This window comes from Poecilia mexicana, unplaced genomic scaffold (assembly GCF_051168715.1).
Source record: "Poecilia mexicana isolate PSO_F unplaced genomic scaffold, ASM5116871v1 scaffold_15, whole genome shotgun sequence".
In the NCBI taxonomy this organism is placed as follows: domain Eukaryota; kingdom Metazoa; phylum Chordata; class Actinopteri; order Cyprinodontiformes; family Poeciliidae; genus Poecilia; species Poecilia mexicana.
Window position 1 is genome coordinate 24,049,951 of NW_028263384.1, and position 20,525 is coordinate 24,070,475.

Consider the following 20,525-nt stretch of genomic DNA (forward strand, 5'->3'; position numbering starts at 1 on the left):
AACATAACCATTTTTATATTCTTAGTTTACAAGTTAAATATGATGGCTTTTTTTTTTTTTTTTGCCGCCGATCCCTGGGCTGGTTCAGGACTCCCACAACCGAAAGCTCTCTGTTCAATAACTACAGCAAACGAGTGGCCTCTTGGGGTCACCAGGTGTCCACAACAACAGCTGGATTGTTGTGGACAACATCTACATGCTGGCATGACATCTACTCTCTTGTCTCTTGTCCTCTTGATTCAAGGACAAAAGAAGAGATTTTCTGTCCAGACAAACATTTAGAATTTGCTAGATACTCTAGGTACTACTAGGACTGTGTACTTCTGTCAAATTAGACTAAGGTACTTTTTTTATTTTTATTTATTTTATTTTTTTTTAGAAAGAAATACCAAAAGTGAGTTTGCCATGAAACAATGGAAAGCATTTAATTCCCACTTTCCAGTACAGTCCAGGATCTGTACTGCAATATTGCAGGGCTTTTATTTCAGAAAGCCCTGCAATATGTGTTAAACCACAAAGCCATCATGAACTTTTGGAAAAACCTGAATATTTTAAACTTTAAAAATAAAACTGTGGGTTTTGCGAGAAAACTGTAAATTGTGGATCTTTCAACAGACACATTGGTCAAATTTAACACTCAACACTTCAAAAAACAATTTCAACTGTAATTCATGCTGACAATATGTTAGGCGTTTAACTGATGTGAAGTCTAAATAAAAAACAGCAATTCAAAATGAAAATACAGCAGGCAAAATAACAGATGGAAGTAAAAAAGTCAGGCAAGTTGTCCAATGTTTTTTTTTCCCCCCACAAATCTATTCCTAAATATTTGAAAAAGGGCTACAACAATATGTCAGTATGTGCATCATTTATATAACTCAGTGACTTTAGTTAGAATAAATAACTTTTGTCAACGAAAAAAAAAAATTGCACAGAACATTGCATTCACATGCAAATTATATTTCAACCAACACTGCAGTGCAAGGCTCACAGAGACGGCAAGTAACTCTGGACAGCAAAGTTTAGCACTTTATATTCCTATCAGTCCTGCCACCTGTGCAAAAAGCAACCAGACCACCAGAGAGAATAGAGAATCAGGGAGACAAATTCTCAAAAATCATAAAAGCCCACAGAAAGCCCTTTGAACCTTTCAGACCTCGTGATGGTCCGCTAAACAGAACGGATTGCCTCTAGGCCACAATGGAGCTTAATCACAGCCTGAATGTTTGGCAGCATTAACTGATGAGCTAACCTGCCTGCACAGAATGAAAAATTCAACTGTTGCAGAAAAAAAAACCCTGATATTTACTCTGAGACTGTAACCCTGACATTACAGGCCATAGTAATGCTCTTTACCTCCCAATTACCAAATGCAACATGTATTTCATAACAAAGACAGGGAGAAATAGGAACTTATTCTAAAGTTTTACTACATCTCTATTTAAAACAACCAAATAACAAAATTTAAGGTTTATAAATGACCTAATATGGCATTTTCTACATTTACTGGAGCCCACAGTACATATCCATAAAGTTGCTTTAAAAAAATCTATTTTATTGAACTAGAACTGTCTAACACTGGCTTTTAAAAAAAAAAAATCCACTCTCAATTCTTTAAAAGATTTTACCCAAAGTTAATCAGATCATCTTTAAGATTTCCATATTAGTAATCCTGTTTCTATATCATTTCTTTTAGCAACATGCTATTCAACTCGGCCAAATGTGTGTTTATCATATTGAGTCATGAGGAGTTTATAGATGAATAGCTGTTTTTCTTGTTGCCACTTCCTGTCTACAATTAGAGACAGGATAAAAAGTTTACCACAACTACAATTAGGATGAATAAGATTCAGTGAGAAATCTCGTCTGTCTTGTCATCATGCACGGCAAGGAGGATTTAGAGAGGTTTAAAAATCATAAAAGTTCACTCGTCAAAGAAAAGAGTAGGATCATGGAACCACCAAGTATCTACGACATAGTAACATCAAGTAGAATCAAGAGACAAATGGTTCACCAAGGTGAATATTTTAGGCTTGTTATCCATATTTACAGTAATTATACAGCAGACATTTGGTTTTCATGTTATTACAATACTCAAACAAAACACCACGCTCGTTGAGCTCTTCAACGCGTTGTGTTAAAAGGTCAAAATGCCGATCATACAAAACAACTTCCATGACATTTAAATGTCTCCGGTATTTTTAAATGTTCCAAGTTTGTCTGTAATACTATGTTGATGTATGAGCAGTGTTCTTCAGTCCTTATTAAATGTAATCCAAAAGATTTGATTAACCTCATCAAATTCAATGTTTTTTTTTGTTTTTTTTTAAGTTTAAGTGGCTTTTATTTGCATTGCACGGGAAAGGGGGAGAAAAAGGAATAGGGAGAGCGGGGAGGGGAATATCTGTAGCAAAGATCGGGTTCGAACAACAGGTGGAGGAGGCAGAGGACTAAAGCATTACAGAAAGCTGTACCAGAAAAATCTTTCAGAATCAAACAGAAATTACGTGTGACCTAACAGAAGACAAGAAAAGAAGGAAACCGCCATACAATTTCAATTATGGCAAGCAAGACCAAGCATACTTACTTAACTTGCCTTAACAGTTATTCTTTATGTTCACCAGCAGAGGGCAGCAAAACACAACTTAAAGCTGAACTCCAGACAAAAAACCAGCAGCTTAAAAAGGATAGAGAGCAGAGCTCCTACCAGCATTGACTATGGCATCCACCTCCAGGACAGTAATATCACCCTTGTAGAGAGATACTTTATCACCGAGGCCTCCTCCACCTGGGAGCTCCTTCTCATCATCTTCTTTGTTCCTGGCTGAAGTAACAAAAAGAAACATGCCACCAAGCATGTAATGGAGTTAGATATCAGCTGGATATCTGAAAAGAGCTTGCAGATGTGCTCAAAAAGGCATTAAAGTACACTTTAGTGTGTAGATCATAAACAATTGGTTTCATATCAAACAGCAACATTTCCTAGAGTAGCAAAACTCCAAAACAAATGTAAAGCTCAGAAATGTTTAATCATGAAATAAGCTGACAGGACAGAAAAAGAAATTTCAAAGAATTAATAACTTTACCTCCATTCACAAATAAGATATAAAGCATGTTGATGAGCTTTAGTAAAATAATTTTTGTTTCCTTCCAACACTGAATGCAATCTTAAAAACTTGATGTGACATAAGCACTTACTCTTTTTGGATAATGCAGAAAAAGGTGTTGGTAAAGACATGTAAAAAGTCTTAAATAAATTAATCTTTTATAGCACTAGCGTAAGCCACACAGTAAAAACCAAACCTTTAAATTAAGGAAGGTTAAGTTGGCAAAATAAAATTCTATTTGAAGACAGAATTATTTGTAACTAAAATCACTGGTTGCACAATTACTGGCTGTCAATATTTTTCTACCAAGCCCTTTTGCCAAAAGGACAGCATGAAAGCCTGATGACATTCATCGAGGTTGGAGCATTCAGGAAGAGGGATTTTTGGCTTTTCCTTTCTAAATCATCCTTGGCTCTCTCTCTTGCCTTCATGTCTTCTTTCCCACTCAGCTCCCACAGGTTTTCCACCTGACGAACCAATTCAGAGTAAATTTGCCCATGCATTTTGGATCGATATCATGTTAAAATCACCCAGTGACCCATTTCTAATTTTCCTGTCGACCACCAGATTCTTATTGAAGTTGTCCTGTTATTTGAAGAGCTCAAGGTGGCATGAACTCTCACAAGTAGCTGTATGCAGTATTTCAAACTGCAATCATTTCAGTATCAGTGTTTTTAAAATCGCAGTTACAAAAATCTGCTTTGATGCAATACATGATGGGTTGCTACCTTTAAAGGAATATTCATTAAACTGCATGCAAATATATTTAGAGTTTTACTACTCTTGATGCACAAATCCTAAGCTTACAAAAAATGTGGTGGGAAAGTTTTGATGATGCAAAATGAGAAGTAAAAAAAAAAAAAAAACTACCACTTTCCACCAACTTGGCATTCAGCACTTTAAATAATGAATAAAAAGTCTCACATCTGTTTTCCTCTCTCCAAGTTGGAATGTCGTCCAGTTGTGTAAAACCTTTACGATACTCCTTGCGCCTGTCCTCTCGATCTAGTTGAAGGAGTCGTTCTGTGAACAAAAAACAAACAAAAAGTTCTGTGACAAACTCCTCTTCTTCCAAAAATATGATTTGGTATTCCACCTCTACCATAGACCAATCCACTCCCAATTTTTTTTCTACATAATCTTTTAGATTTGAAAATAACCTCGATTATAAATAACTGACATTACAAAACTTTTGATTGCCCCGTTTATACGCCCTTTTTCCATCCTGATGAGATAATCCTCTTGTTCACCTCTATTCTTGAATACTTTGCCACTTTACAATCACAAACTGTGATACATTTTGTTAGGGGGAAGAAAAAAAATAGCGAGTCATTTTGAGATATGCCTCTTAAACTTTGTGAGATTAGACTGAAAGTCTTAACTGGATTTACGTCTGACGTTAACTGGGCTATAACTAACATTAATATTCTTGGATCTGCACCAGCAATTCTCAAGTGGCGAGTCCTGACCCAAAGATGGGTCATAAATCCATTTCCAATTAGTTGTGAGCAATTGCATGGACAGAAAATGATGAGGAAATAAACAATAGTGGATTGTTGATAAATTCTACAGAAGGTGGTCATGATTCCTTGTAATGAGAGTTGGCATTTATTTGTTTCACACCACAGAAGAAGACGTAAATGTATTAATCTATGCTAATCAATCACAGCGAAAGGTTCCAACTTTGTAAGACTAGTTTCCTGAGAAACAAAGGAGTGATTATATGTGCAACACCTGTGAAATAAGCATGGAAATCATAACTAAAAGTCAGTCGGGCAGGCCATCATGTAATTGCAATACAAAATTTGCTAGGGTAAGCTTTCCTCAGTTCTGCTGCTGTACTGTAATACAGCAGCAACCTTCCCTTGCCACTCGAGCTCCAGCCGTTCAGCACCTGTCTCTATGAGAGTGACTTTTCAGCTCTGGTTCAGCTGAAGAAAAACAACAGAAACAGACTGGATATTGAGTTTAACCTCATAGTTGGATTGTGTGCTATATCTCCAGACTCCGAGGCTCTCATCAGGAGCAAAAAATGTGTGCAATAAAAACAGTAACTGAAGAAAGTGACTTTTTTTTTTTTTTACCTTTAGTCTATTGCTGATTATAGTTTAAGTGAAAATACTTCTAAGGGTTGGGAGATGTTTATTTTATGAAATATGCAAGTAAAGCCTGTTAAGATGACTGTTGGTGATTGCTCCAATTATCATTTTAGTCTTATGAATAATGCATGAATAACTGACTAAGATTTAAAAAACTGACAGAAATGTTTCCTTTACTTTGGTCAGTGGTTCACCGGTTGAGAACCACTGATCTAAGCTATTCACTCAAGCCTCTATTTGTATATTTAAGGCTATAGTTTAGCTGAAAAATGGCTAAAGTGCTTTGAAACCTTTAACAAGATGTTTTTTAAGATTGCCCTGTGTTTAGGTCCATCCATCTTCCTAGGAACTCTGACTACTTTCCTTGCCCCTTTTGAAGAAAAGCATCCCCATCACATGATTCTGTCACTACCGTGTTTTATCATAGCGAAGTATCCGTGCGATGTGTAATGTTTCTTCGTCTATTGTAGAAAAAATCAAAATGTTGGTCTCATCTAACCAAAGCATCTTTTGCCCCACCTCTGCTATATCTCCTGTGCCAGACAGTAAGCAGGACTTCTTCTGGCTTTCTTAATCTCAGTCTTCCATAAGACACTAGATTTATGGAGCAGACAACTTATAGATGTCCTGTCAAGACATTCTACCATCTGTAACTTCTGAAGAGTTTACCATAAGCCTCTCTCCTGTTCGGTTGCTGATTAATGCCCTGTTTGCCGAGCCTTTCAGTTTAGGTGGGCGGCTTTGTCTTTGTAGGTTTGCAGTTGTGCCATGGCTTTTTTGTTTTCTAAATGATGAACTGAACGGTGCTCTGTGAAGTTTGTAGAGCTCTGATGTTGCAACCCAGCTTTAAATCTCTCCACAACTTCCTCATATGCACTGGTTTACATGTTTGTTCACCTGAGTTCTCTAACAAACACCCCTATGTCACACAGGTGAACTCCAGTTAATAATCAGGTAAAGACAATTTGTAACTTTTTTGTTTCTTTGTTTTTGGTTGTTAGAAAGGCAGCTGAAAATAAATTCCTGCCACAATTCCAAATTTTTAATTTGTATAAAGAAATCCTTACAATTTAGGCACAAATTTGAATTACACTATCATATAAAATTCTAGTAGGGTCATTTGAAAGAGTACAAGAGGTTGTAAATACATTAGCAAAGCACTGTAAAAGAGCTGAGGATGGTTAATATCAACAATTTACATCTACTCATTGGTCATAGTAATAAGTAGAGATGTGCCGATCGATCGGTCACCGATCACAATCGTGCAGATTTCCGTGAAAAAGTGCATGATCGGTGATAGGCGATCATTGGCTCTTGTTGCCGATACCGATCACCTGCTTCTCATTTCGCAGCCTGCCTGTGCAGCTGGTCTCCTTTTTCCTTCACACTGCGCAAACGCGCAGCAACAAATCCTAAGCGTTGCGGAACTATATCGCACTGAGTGAATGGGGAAGTTTGCGTGTTGCGGCGGAAAATTAAAGCACATGGGGTGAAGCAGGTCAAAATGCATCAACACAACGAATCTAATACGACATAAAAACAATGCCATACTTGACGGAGTTTGGCTACATCGAGGCTCACTGCAGTAAAAAAGACATACGGAGGATCAGATAGCAGGTAAAGCAGCGCACAGCTACAAACACTCACCCGGATTAGCATGATGGTCAGAAAGCTAAACAAATAACCTGGAAAATTATTTAAGTCTTCGAGCTGCGATGTAAGACGCTGGTTCTGCTCTCGCTGTTGAACCGCTGCTACGCTACAGGTAGTAATATTTCACAGACGGAGCTTCGCTTCTGCTCCACCTGGTAGTGACTCTCACACCGAACCTCTGCTTAAAGCTGCAGCATCTAACCTAAAAAAAAAAATACATTTTACATACGTATTAAAACTTTCGCTGTCCTAACATGAGACAGATAATCTCTGAAAAAATAATCGATCTCCTCCCTGTTCTGTATAATTACTCCGCTCAGTCAGAAACAGCCAATCAGAGCTAGCAGTAATCAGCTAGCCGCCATGCTATCAGGAAGTTTTCATTCAGTAACTCTGGATTGTTTATTGTAATGGAACCTGTTTTTGCCTTTGAATGTTTTATACTTGAACTTCTTGGCAATGTTGAGAGGTTTTATTTTGGCTCTTTGTATTATTTAGCCTCTTCAGAGCCTTCATATGTTATCAGTCTGTTAAAGATAGTATTATCAATAGCCGTACAATTTGCACAATGCCTGTTTTGTTTAGTTTTCTTCTTGGAAAAAGTTATTGAAAACAAGTTTTTGTCTAAATTAAGGTGAATTCATGGTTCCTTTTTCCACATAATGTAACTGGTAGGGTTTATGATAAAAAATAAATAAATAATAATTATGTGATCGGTATCGGTGATCGGCCCTCATGGGTGATCGGTATCGGTATTGACAGGAAAAAACTTGATCGGCACATCTCTAGTAATAAGGGAATAATGTCACTGTGAAATGGAACCTTTTATTGGAAGAAATACTGAGGAAGACCCTAAATATGGAGAAAAATAACCTTTTTCAGTATATCCCTTTGGCGAGACCTCACAGTCAGCCAGTCATACATTTAAAGTATTACTGCAGTGCAGGGAATCTGTTTTAATCCTAATGTACCATCTTTCCCCATCGCCTACTTTTCTTATTTCCACAGCTGCTTTTATTCTACATGGATGAATAAAAAGGCAGCTGAACACAGCAAAGCTTTTTGGACTATAATAAAACACTCAGTCACAAGGTTGAACAATTCAACACTGACAAATTCCAAAGCTTAGCTACCCTGACAGGTAACTGTCTCTAAATCTATTTTATACAGCATATAGACCTGCTAAGATTTGCTGTGCCATAGTTGTGAATGCAGGAGTCGGCCCCCATCATTTCCCAGACATCTCTGAACAACACAGTATGGTGAAATATGATAATGGAACTGAGACTGACGGTGGCATTAGATCTGATTTACCATATTTCTTGGAGTCCAAAAGATGTTCTGGTCCCAAGTCAGAAAACCAGTGGTCACAGGGTTTTGTGACCTGTGACCTGGTTGTTTACCATTAACAACAAAAGCATGAATAAAGTTTCTCTATTCCATGCCTTAAAACCCAAAAGAAACATGCAAGCAAACAGCAATGGTAAAGTTCTATGTGTGACAGAAGAGCAACTAAATTATTTATTCCCACAACTTTCACAAGTTTTATAAATGCACAGCAGCCATATTGAATAGGAGTCAGGAATCACATCAGTGAGACTCAAGTTTGTGGGCATTCTGTCTTAGAGTACAAACAGAATGCACAACAAGATAATTCATTTAAAGTTTAACATTCAGTTAACCCAACATTTTGGTACGAATTAATGCACTTACGAAATAGATGTTTCTTTTCCTCCACTTAAATTTAGCAGGCTGTTGATCATTCTTCAGATTATACAATCAACTGATTTGGATGTAAGCACTTGCATTTCTGTCCCAAACATGGCATCCATAAAATTATTTAAATCAATAAAATATTTACTTAGCAGCATTTTTAGTTCAAATGTGAAAATAATTATTCTTAGGCAAAAACATGACGTTATTCCATCTGAAAATGTTTAATATTTTAAATACTGAAAAGTTTCATGGTAATATTTACAAAAATGTATTAGTTCAGTGACGTAAATAAATATTGCAATAAATATTCTGTTGTAGGTTGTGTGGAAAAGCTTAAAGCAAGGTTGTTGGTTTTTTTGTCCAAGTTTTGGACCTCTCACAGAGCTCTGCTCAATCTGTCATTTGGAAATATAAAGGATGACATAAACCCAAACTTACAAAGACATGATGGTGAACCACTTAAACGTGCATTCATATGTTACACCTGCCCGGTATTTTTCCAGGTAAGACTTGAAAAATACTAAATATGACTGGACTTAGGCCGTTTCCAAAGAAAAATGGTAAAAGTCTCTACATGTGCAAAGGTGGTAGGCACATACCAAAAAACACTTGCAGCTTTAATAGCAGCAAGAGGTGAAAAACGGAGATCATCATGAAGTTTTCTTCTTACTTTAGTTATGGATGCATTCTATAATGTGTTTAATAATTCCAAAGCAATGCTCACATGGTGACAAGGACAGAAGTGGCATAATGCAAACTAGTGAACTGCAGCTATGTTGGACCTCAGGAAGAGATATGCAATAAAAAAGCTCCAATGTGAATAGGTTAATAAGTAAATATCGACCAGGTTTGATTTTCTTTTTGATACTCAACAGGTCCAAGAGTTTTTGCACTCAAACAAGCACTCCATAAAACACTTTTCGTTGCATTTAAATACAGGAAATATTGTTTTTTTTTTCTATTGCTACTGCAGATTAAAGCAACTGAAGTGTTTCATTGCAACACTAGTGTTGTTTGTAATTGAGAGGTGGAAAGCCGTTTGTGGTTACAAGGGCATTTATACACCCAGAATTGGCTGCTTGCACCTCACTGAGCTAATGCTGGAGCACGACACAGGTGGAAAACAGGAAATACTAGTTAGTGGCTTTCATTAAAGTCCAGAAACGTGTCGAAAATATATCTGAGCGCCCATAATGCAAGCTAATAAAGAGATCAGAAGCAGTGAATGGTGCTGCTGCGAATGTCAAGCATGCATTATAAAGCAGACAAGCAGAGGCGCAACAGTAACATCTGTGCAGCCTCCGTCTGGCGTTGACAGAATAGTCTAGAAAATAAGTTATTAAAGGCAGAGGATCTGTCAGTGTCCCGGTTATAATTCATGCAGTCTGCCGCTGAAATGATAGCCACATTACCCACCTCCAAAACAACCCTTACCTTTTTCAGTCTTCCAGTCCTTTTTCTTTTTGCTCATGCTGCCGGAGTGATAAGACTTCGAAAGGCTGCTTTTTGATTGTGACAACCCCAGGCTCACAGTGAGTGGAGTTCCGGGGGGTAAAAGAAAATAGAAACGTAAAGTGAAACAGCCTCTGGACGGTTGTCTCACCTGTGAAGCTGTCAAATTTCTATGGACCCCTTAGTAACGTCAACCTATCGTGATGGCTCCGTAAATTATGTGTGGGAATTCTGGCCACACGATTGGCTCAGAGGAATAAGAAAGTCGGCCTGTGATTGGTCTGTTGGAGCAGTCCATCACGGTGTGCCAACGTTCGGAGTGGAGTGAGGGTAGGTTGTTTCCGGTGGTTCGTCCCTCCAGCGTGTGAGCTGGTTGGAGACTTGCGCCGGTGTTCTGCTGAAAAATGTACCCAGGTAGTTTAGCTCGCTTTGAAAAGAACCCAGCTTACATAGGCAACATAAATTAACGAAATTATCAAGTCAATTGTGGCTCTTATGAATTAATTTATAGCTTGCTAATGTACCCAATTCATTAAGTGCTTTCAGATTTTCTTCCTGAAACGAAGGGTTCTTTTTATGGAAGGGTGGGTTTTTTTCGGCACAACACTGACCACAGCGTGTAAAAGTGCAATATACGTTAAATTATTCCAAATAACGATTACTGTCACGCTAACTCTGAGATTATTAATTGATAGTCGAAATTTGAGAACTTGTTTTCACTTTACTGTGCTATTGGCTTCCGCTTTCAATGTTATCTTTAAAATTGAACATTTAAAATACATAAAAGTTGCTATCAACCTTCAGGGAGCTTGGAGAGAACAGCTTCTACATTGCATTTTCTCATAAAATTGCTTTTAACATAGACAACACAATTTATGTGAACTATGAGAGATATATATACCTAAAGGTTCTCTTAAACCTATTAAAGTAGTAGTTATTTAGGGACCTTTTAGAAAATGTTTTCTGAACATGCTCTAATATAGTCCTGTGAAAGTTGAGGGTAGCGTTTAGGCATCCTCCAAAGATGACATTGTAAAGGTTATAGATAACCTTTAGGGATCCCTGGACATTTCAAAGGCTTACATATAAAAGCATAACAGGCAACCCTGAGTATCATTTTCATCAGATTGTTATATAATAATAGCACAATGTACAACTACTCTTTGAAGAAAATTGAAAATATGACTTGTAACATGATTTAATTTCCATTTGGGATTAATGAAGTATGTTTTAATTGGACTGAATTTGAATTGAATCCGAAGTGAATTTAGTTTCAATTCCATGTGACTATGGACTCCAAATTTTACAGCATTTCGATTTGAACAATCCAAGCAAAGCTCACGCAATACAGTTTTACTTGAGAACATTTATGTCATTCATTGTGATCATTGTTTATGTTTATTATTTAAATTAATGTGTTGATGGCATTTCTGTCTTTCCTGTAAAGCACAGGGCTGTTTCTCACAGGAGAGATCAGATTAGACCAGTAAGTTGGACTGTTACATGTGAGAGGCTGGTTCCAGAGACCACCGTCTGTCATCTGTTGTGCTAGCACTGCTCTGGTCCAGACCCATCTGCTCCCGAAACCACTGACACTATATCTGAGGATGGAAAATTTCTGTCATCTAGATTGTAGCTGGTCTGAATTCTGTCCAGATCTCACACTGAAATGTATTCAGGTTTTAAGCAGGCCATTGAAGGACAGAACAGTAGCCGTACATAAAAACAGACTTTACAGATGGAACAAAAGCTCTTGACTTGTTGGGAATCATTGTATCTTAAATTTGCGTGACCTAATCTTCCTCAGCAACCACCCAGTTTATGCAAATTAAAAGTATCTGTCACACTGAGCAGTTATAAACAGAAAGTAACTAATTCGCATTTCCAGGAACAGAAATTTCCTCTACTTCTCATCTCATTTGTTCCCACTTCGACTAATACAGAAGTATAAAATTACGTAACGCTGTATTAATTCCTTTTTGTCAGCTTCTCTGAATAGAACCCATTATCAAATAATCAATTTAACATAAAAACAAAGTCAGAATTGCATGTGAAATGTTCTGCAGTTGTGTGCTTTTTACTTCAAACCACTAGATGTCAATCTTGCATCAGCTTAAACTGAGAGAAAGGGCATGAATGATCTTTCTCACAATGGTCAGAGAGTCTGCTGCTGTTATTCAAAACACCCCAATCCTTAGAGTGTAATACTGCTTTTAACCTCAAGATGTTGGAACTTTATTGAAAATTGCTCATTTCAGTAATTTGGTTCAAAATATTTATGGATTTAATTGTGATGATTAAATGTTTGATAAAATTATATTACATAAGACCAATAGAAAAATCATTTTTGCAAAGTATATATGTGATTATTTTAATAGTGAATAGTATTTTGAGGTGTATTGTGCATTTTTCTAGTGTTAACCAATGTAATTTATTGAAATAAGAGTTAAAGTATGTATGTTTTATGTAATTTGAGCATTACACCAATTAATTCTTTAGACCTGTCTGTAATTTATTTTTTTCAAACGTGAAAAGTCTGTATACCAAGAAATGACAGCACAGTGACTCTTCACCAGCGTTCCAGCCTGAATACGGTGTCGATTCTCAGCTGGGAAAGCTTCTTTCCTAGCTGGAAATTTAGTTCTTTGATTTATTTTTTTGCACATTAAGAGCCATCTTTTTATGAATCAGGCATTGGTGTCCTATGATGAGATTTTGTGGTAGGGCCGACATGCAGACTGGGTTGTGAGTGAATAACACCGGAGTTATGGGTTAATATGATGAAAGTTTAATTCAAACAAAAGAGCAGACTTACAAAACAGGAGCAGCAAGGCGTTGCAAGGAACAACAGAGGGCCAAGGAGATGACAGGAACGGAAGAAACTAGTGGAGAACAAAAGCAAACAGAGCAAATATAAACAGAGGGAAGAGTGGAAACGACCAGGAGAACTAATTACAGGTAACCAGATGCAGGTGGGAAGAATAGTGGAGAAGAATAAGGCAGTGATTAGTAGCTGGGCTCTGGTGAAGAATGGAGGAGTGAGGGGAGAAAATAAACCAGTCCAGGAAAATGTGAGAGGAAAAGAACTCTGAAAGCAATGAAACTGTAATAGAAAGAAACATAAATCTAAATGAGCAAAATCAAAACACAAATTAAACTGAACTGAAACAATCAATCAATCAATCAATCAAATTTTATTTGTATAGCACATTTCAGCATCAAGGCATTTCAAAGTGCTTTACATAATTAAAATAAAAACAGCATGTGACGCAAACAGTGAGAAAGAGAAATAAAAAGAAAGTAATAAAAAGATAAAAAGAAAAGATAAAAACATAAAAAAAAAACATCAAATACATTGAAGACATCAAAACCCACACTCTAATCCTAATTTAACCATAAGCAACTCTAAACAGGTGGGTTTTAAGTTGAGATTTAAAGGCACCCAGTGTTTCAGCTGTTTTACAGTTTTCTGGAAGTTTGTTCCAAATACGTGGTGCATAGAAACTGAATGCTGCTTCTCCTCGTTTGGTTCTGGTTCTGGGTAGATAAACTAAACTGAGAGATAAACTAAACTGACAAACAAGGCAAGAGAAAAATACAATAAAGAAATGATCAAAAATAGCTTAAACCTGAAAGGGATCATGATTTTCTTTTCCAAAATGGGTGTCATGGTGGCAGGCTGGGGTCACAGCATGCGACCCATGTATGGAGGACTCAGTCATCGATGTTGACCTTTCCCACATGTCTTCTCTCCTCTCTTACAGCCCATCTTCATGTTAACCTACTATAAAATAAATGCTATAAGTTTGTTCAAAACGTTTGACTGGTGACTAACTGTGAAATCTGATGATTTAGCTAAGCTAATTTTGCTACCAAAGCTGAAGGCTTTTGTCTTACCGCATGACGAAAACATCTTTTTACAACCAACCAATCATTTGCTTCCTATAATTCAATGCCAAACATGTCCTCCACAAATTACTCAACTTTTTTCTAACAGAGCTTTTTCTGCCACTCAAGATTTCAACATAATTCTCATATACAGCACTCTGTAAAAAGACAGGGTTTTTTTTTTTTAGAAATTATACTTTCACACTTACCCTGTGGAAGGTGTCAGTGATGGTCAGGAGTCTTTCCTGTGTACTATGTACAACATAACATAACATTTCTGGGGTTTTTCTTTTTCTTTTTTTTTTAGTTTTAGTGGTCTTATGATTTTTGTGTGTGTGTGTAAAACTGTGAAACTAGCTGTATGGCCTTTCAATCAAAATTAACTCATCTTGATGCTTGTCTATGTATTGATGAAAGCTTAATGTCAACTGAAGTACTTTCAGATTCATGAGATGAAATTATTTCAGAGTAAAGCCTCTTAAGTTTAACCAAAAGAACAAACAATTAAAGGCTGAAACTTAGCCGCTTCCCTCCAGTCAGCGCTTCTGTCTGAAGGGCAGTTTGCATACTCCTAACAGAGGAGGATCTATTTGTGTAAGTTTGTGTAGGCTGTTGTTATTGTCATGGATACAAGAGGATTAAAGGCACTGACTGCACCTACAAGTCACTTGGAAGAACATTGCCTCCTTGTGAGCTGTTGTTGTTTTGATATGCATGTCTGTCATTTCTCCACTTTGGGAAATTGCAACATAAAGCAATTATCTCAAGGAAAATACTCACAATTATCGCCCACCTAAATGGTGCCCTGAGGCTACAGGAATGGTAGGTATGAAACTGAGCAAATCTCTGTGTCCTTATGTCAATAATCACAGGGCAATTTAGGTCTTTTTGTACAGTTTGGCTTGTTTTCTGCAAAGGGATTACATCATAATCATGTCTCTTACAAAGTCAAGGCTTTAACGCAAAACTATTTTCAACAGCAATTTCTGCTTTCCTTGACGTAGCTCACCCTGCCAGTGCCAACAGTGGGCTTCAGTGGGTTTCGAAGGTTTTAATGCAGCGGCCTTCATTTGTATCATGTTTACATAATCTCGCTAAGGACAAATAAATGGAGACAGGAAATCTTTCTCCCTCTAGACTTGATGAGGTTTAACAATAGGTTTTATGTACTGAGGTTTTCATTGTCTAACGCTCAGTACCGTGAAAGTGTACAGATGTGAAAGATTTGCTTTTTTTCCACAGTTGCATGTTTCACAATAAACAAATTTTAACATCAGACCAAGACAATCTGGCTAAATAAAAAAAAAAGACTGTTTTCAAATTATTTGAATTATGAAATGTAAGAAGCTATCCAAATTAACCTCTTCGTTTGTGTAAAAGTGAGCCACCAAAACAAATGGCTGTGTCCCCCCTTGCAGGAAACTACTGAAATCTAAATTTTGTAATGTCTTGATTTATATTATTGAGGAAAATGTTTGGCCTACTTTCCAAAACATCCATTTGATCTTTTTAGCCAGTTAAAGGTGGATAAAAGATTGTTTTCCTTTGCTTTTGCAGCTCAAGTTGAGGCAAGTATCACAAATAGTACATTCGATGTTGCTTTGGGTCCTTTTGTGACCTCCTGGTTGAGTCATTGGCGTGCTCTCGGTGTTAGTTTTTGTAGGCTGACCACCGTTGGGATGGTTCACCACATTTTCTCCATATGTGGAAATTTGCTCTGACTGTGGTTCACTGGTTCATGCCATTTCTGGCGTTTCTCATCCATTGTAGATCAGATCGAGGCATGATGTTGTTCGTTTTGAGCTCTTAAAACTTGCTTCATGTAGTCATGTCTTTAAGAAATCACCTTATTCTACCGGCCTGAAAGTGTGGCTAGTGAAACAGAACAGGGTTTCACTTTCACTAATGTGGTGGTATTATTAGGAAAAAAAAAACATAAAATCTTCACAGTCTAATACTTTTTCACAAAACTTAGATTTTAAAATGCAAAAAGTTGTATTTCTTAGTAGCAAACCCTTTGAGCATTTACTGTTTTAATTTTATTTGTCACAAAGCACTTCTTACAGTATAAGTATTTATTTGCTTCCTATATGGTAACAGTAAGTTTAGAGGAAATATTCACAATCATCTACAGGTTTTTTTTTTTCTGTGAATCTTCAGATTCCTATTCCACATAATCACATTTAAAATTAAAAATACTTCCCACAAAATGTGTGTGGAAAACATCGTTTCATTACCAAGTGCAATGGTGCATTCAATTTCTATTTCTACTTCATCTGTTTTTTTTTTCTTTCGGTTCAATTTCCTTTTATATTTCAGGTTATCTTTCTTATTCCCTCTTTTCTCTCTAGCTTTAAAATCTAATGGGAACACACTGCACTGCTCACTTCAGTAGAAGCAAGAGACATTATGCATGATCTGGGGAACTCTGGGTACCTGGAGTTTCAAAAGACCACAGACTCTAAGATTACAACAGGCAGTGCTTCCAAGTCCCTTGCTCTACAGTTAGAAGAGTTTTGTGATAGCGCCACTCTGTCCAACCATGAAAGCTCAACATAGAGTGCTGATTTTTTGTTTTTCTCCATCCCTCTAAATCAAACATTTCACTGTGCATCACTCTTCAGTGAGACATGCCATGCATTACGCTCATCTGTCTCACAGATGTGAACAGCAACTCGAACAGAAATAGTCTGAATTGGTCATGAACTAGTCATTTTTCTGTGTGCGTGTCATATTGTGTATGCGAAGACTTAATCTGACACACATCTGCAATCAGTATGCTTGTTTAAGTGTTCACACTCTCCTTTACTAAACCTCTTGAGAGCGTTTGATCTCGGAAGACGTTTTATTTCCCACTTTTACAGCTGTTTTGACTGAACTTTCTTCATCGTTCACGTCAGCGTTTCTTGTTGGGGCGCTTTTATTTTTAATTCACTTATGCAGTTGTAGGATGAATTTGTCATGAGGCTGCATACATGCGAGTACGTTGGGTTACTGAGTGGTACTTTGTTTAGTCTATGTGCTCAGAATGGGTTTGAGGTCGGATTAAAAAAGCACCATGCTGTGAGGATTCTTTTCCTTTAAAATTCTTGTGGGTTCCAGCTTTGGCAAAAATATGTAGCAACTACTCCCTCTGTTTATTTTACTTCATTTAATAAAACCCCCATCCAGCATGTCTCCTCACAGCAGAGCGTGCCTGCTCTCTGCCGGCTAAGAGCAGCGGGAATTTTCTTCTTGATCGCAGGGTGAACTCGAGTTGAATGGACTGAGTGCGGATTGATTGTTCAAAGCATGCACGCTGTGAAATGGGTCCCGACTGTTTAAGGTTTTATGTTTGTGCGAAGTTGGCCTGCAGTTTTACATTACCTTTCCTCCCGAAGCAACAGCACTTTTGCCCTGCTGTGTTTTGAACTTTGAAATTTATGTGTCTTCATTTATTTATGTCATAAAAGAAATGAAGACATTTTAGAAATGAAACTGGAAGTCTCCCCATGCTGTACATTTTAAGTGCATTACTGCTTTAGTAGCTGGCTCTCATTTGCAGCAGAGACAGCATGTTTTGGGCTTTATCCCGCAAGGTAATTGATTTATTTTCATGGTCCGTTGAAAATTGACTTCTATAATTTACGCTTCTAGTTTTGAGTTTTGTATTCCAGTGATTTGTTTTGATGTGCATTCCTGCTTTACATGCATTCTCTTGTGTGATCATTTTATTCATATGTGTGCTTCCCTGTAGTATTTTCCCCTCAGTGTCCTGGCTCATGTCCTCTCCAAGCTTCCATGCAGCAGTTAATCAGACTCACCAGAAAAGTCTCCCAGTAATGATCCTGTATTTACACTCCTTTATTCAGTACTTCTCTTTCAGGCTGTCCTGACTCTTTGTGCAGGTCATGTTGTTCTTGTTTTATTCCGGTTCCTTTGCCTGTCCCCGTGCATTTTTGAAAATTTGCTTTTGACATTAACTCATTTCCAGAACGATTCTGCCTAATTTCTGTCTGCTTTTATACTCACAAAAAAAAACAAACACACATGCTTTTATTTGGTTTGATTCTAATACTTCATTTTATTGCTTATATATTCATTCATCTTTTAGCCTCAAACTCACTGTGTCATGGTGACTCCAGGTCAGCTTGTCCCTTGGATAGTTTAAGTTGTATTCCCATTTCTGGTTCATATATTCCATCTTCCTCCCAATATTACAGCCCTAAACAAATTGTTTTCTACCTCTTTACCTAAACGACTCAAATTAGGTTTATATTTTGTTGTAGTTGAGCAAATTAATACATGGAGATAAACATTTTAATAATTCAACTGTATTCCTTTTTTATATTATTGAACTGTGCATTTTCTCTAAAGTCTATCACACCCTGTTTTAAACTTATGTGTGTTTAGACCAGTTGATTCCTACAAAGTACGACCTGCAACCAAGTGAATTTCTGTTACTAGACATTATTTGCTGAATGAGGAAATAAACTGTCAGCATAAGGCAATTGTGAAACTTCTCCCTGGGAAATGAGCTCATGCATAGTCATATGAAATCTGGTGCAAAGTTTCCAAAACCACATAGGTGAAATGACATGGGATAAATGATCAGTTATTGTGGCCAGTGATTGTTTTTTTCCCCCCTCCACTCCCATGAGTAGTTACTGGTCTCAATGAAGGCTGCCAACTTATTTCAGTCACCTCTTCCACCTTTTTGTTTGAAAGAAACAGCAGGATGCTCATTCAGCACCTGATTGTCCATAGAATTGCTCATAGGTAATCCAGCTCTCACTTTGTGACACTTTCTTTGCACCTCCTCAAACCATACGTCTCTTTATGGACATGAACTACTTTCCTGAGGAACTCCTCAATACTCCTTCGAAGATGTTCCTAAATTCCTCAAACTACCACACCAGAAGAAAAACTATCTACAATGCTTTATGTAAACATAAATATCCCTCACCCTTTTTCACATTGTCAATTTACAAACAAAAAAATCGCAATGTATTTTGTCAGAACAAAAGTTTTTGACCTACATGCAAAACTCTTTGTAGATGAAAAGCAACACTCCATTTCAGTCTAAACACACATAACTAACCCCCTTCAACAGCAACAAGTGAGTCAATAGGAAAATGAATGGAGTTACATACTGTCACAAAAGAGGAGTCAGACACAAGCAAAAGAGAGGCAGAGATGGAACAAAAAAAAAAAAAAATAGTGATGCAAAAGGTAATTTATAAAAAAAATTGACCAAGATCCCAAAACCTCAAAACTTAAACTGAAAGTAGTGAAACTAAACTAAATAAGTGTAAAAAAAAAAACCTCAAGAACACAGGGATGATTGAAGGCACAAGTTACAGGACAAACAAAGCAGGGTTGAACAGATGAATCAGCAAAGAACAATGAAAACAAAAATCAAAAACCAGTGATCTTATATACTGTGTGGAAAGCGACACTGAATGCAGGTGAGGTAATCATGGGATCAGCAACAGCTGTGGAGCAGAACAAACCGGCAGGCTGAGTGAAGACGAATAACAGCACAGAAAAAGCTTAGCGAAACACAAAGAAAAGACAAACCATGTGGAAAAGACTAGCAAAGATCTAAGAGAAATAAATCCATATACACAAAAAGACACAAGAATAAAATAAGAAACTATACAAAGAATTAACTAATATGGCTACAACTTACTAACCAGCAATGTTGAACATAGGTACATTAATTGAATACGGAAAGACCTTTGAGCAATAATAAAGATCTCATAGTGATCAAAACACATGTGTTTATGAAAACCAAAACTGAAACATCCAAGAATCACAACAAACGCAGGGCAGCAAAACGGTTGAGAGAGGGGCGAAGGTTCACTTCCCAGCAGGAAAACTTTAAATCAAGCGTTACCTCATTCTACCCTTTTGTGCCCTTTACCAACCACTCAGGACCTCCAGCTTCTTGCCCCATCACTGGTAACTTTCACTAAATAAATAAAGGCTCAACATTTCCAGTCTATCGTCTCACATTGGAAATCATTGAACCTGCTCTTCTTCTCTTCAGATTAATTCCTACGCTCTTGCTTTGTCCCTTGGCATCTACAGGACTACTGAAGATTATTCTTTATACAATAAATATCTTTAATCTTACATGTAGTTTTTCGGTCCAACTAAGCTTACAGACCTGGAAACCTTGGTCATGTATTATGTTTCTGATTACGCTACAGAGGCAAAAATACAAAGAACTCTCGCTATTTGAGTCACTGCCAGAGTCACTGAGCCAAGCTAGAATTTTCATATGTCAGATGTCAGCTAAATATTACAGATGAGGGTAAATTACAAGATATCCCCATCACCAGATTTATCATCCAAACATTTATTTCAGAATTCAAATTGCTGTCAGAGAGGTATTACAGTATTTATAAGTCGTATGGTCTCACTGTAATCATACTTGTTTTTATAACAAAGTAGAAACTCCTCTTTAAAAATTTCTCCAGTAAATATGGAGTTTTAATCTTTGTTGTTGTTTTTCTTACATTTAAAGCATCCTTCGCTGATATGTGTCTGCAGCTTGTGAGGTCGTGACAGAGATCACATCAAATAAAACTGGATAGTGATCCTCTGCACACCATTAACAACAGCT

General features: G+C 37.1%; 1 protein-coding gene across 1 annotated transcript in view; it reads right to left on the bottom strand.

Annotated features, from left to right (window-relative positions):
- macrod2 (mono-ADP ribosylhydrolase 2) overlaps positions 1 to 10,259 on the bottom strand; it is a 466,505-nt gene extending 456,246 nt beyond the window's left edge. The window contains exons 1-3 of the mRNA XM_088012960.1: positions 10,010 to 10,259; positions 4,032 to 4,130; positions 2,708 to 2,824 (exon numbers count right to left, since the gene is read on the bottom strand). Of these exons, the coding sequence (XP_087869086.1) occupies positions 2,708 to 2,824; positions 4,032 to 4,130; positions 10,010 to 10,046 (253 nt within the window). The 5' untranslated portion in view covers positions 10,047 to 10,259. The remainder of the gene's footprint in view (positions 1 to 2,707; positions 2,825 to 4,031; positions 4,131 to 10,009) is intronic.
- Between the last annotated feature and the right edge of the window lie 10,266 nt (positions 10,260 to 20,525).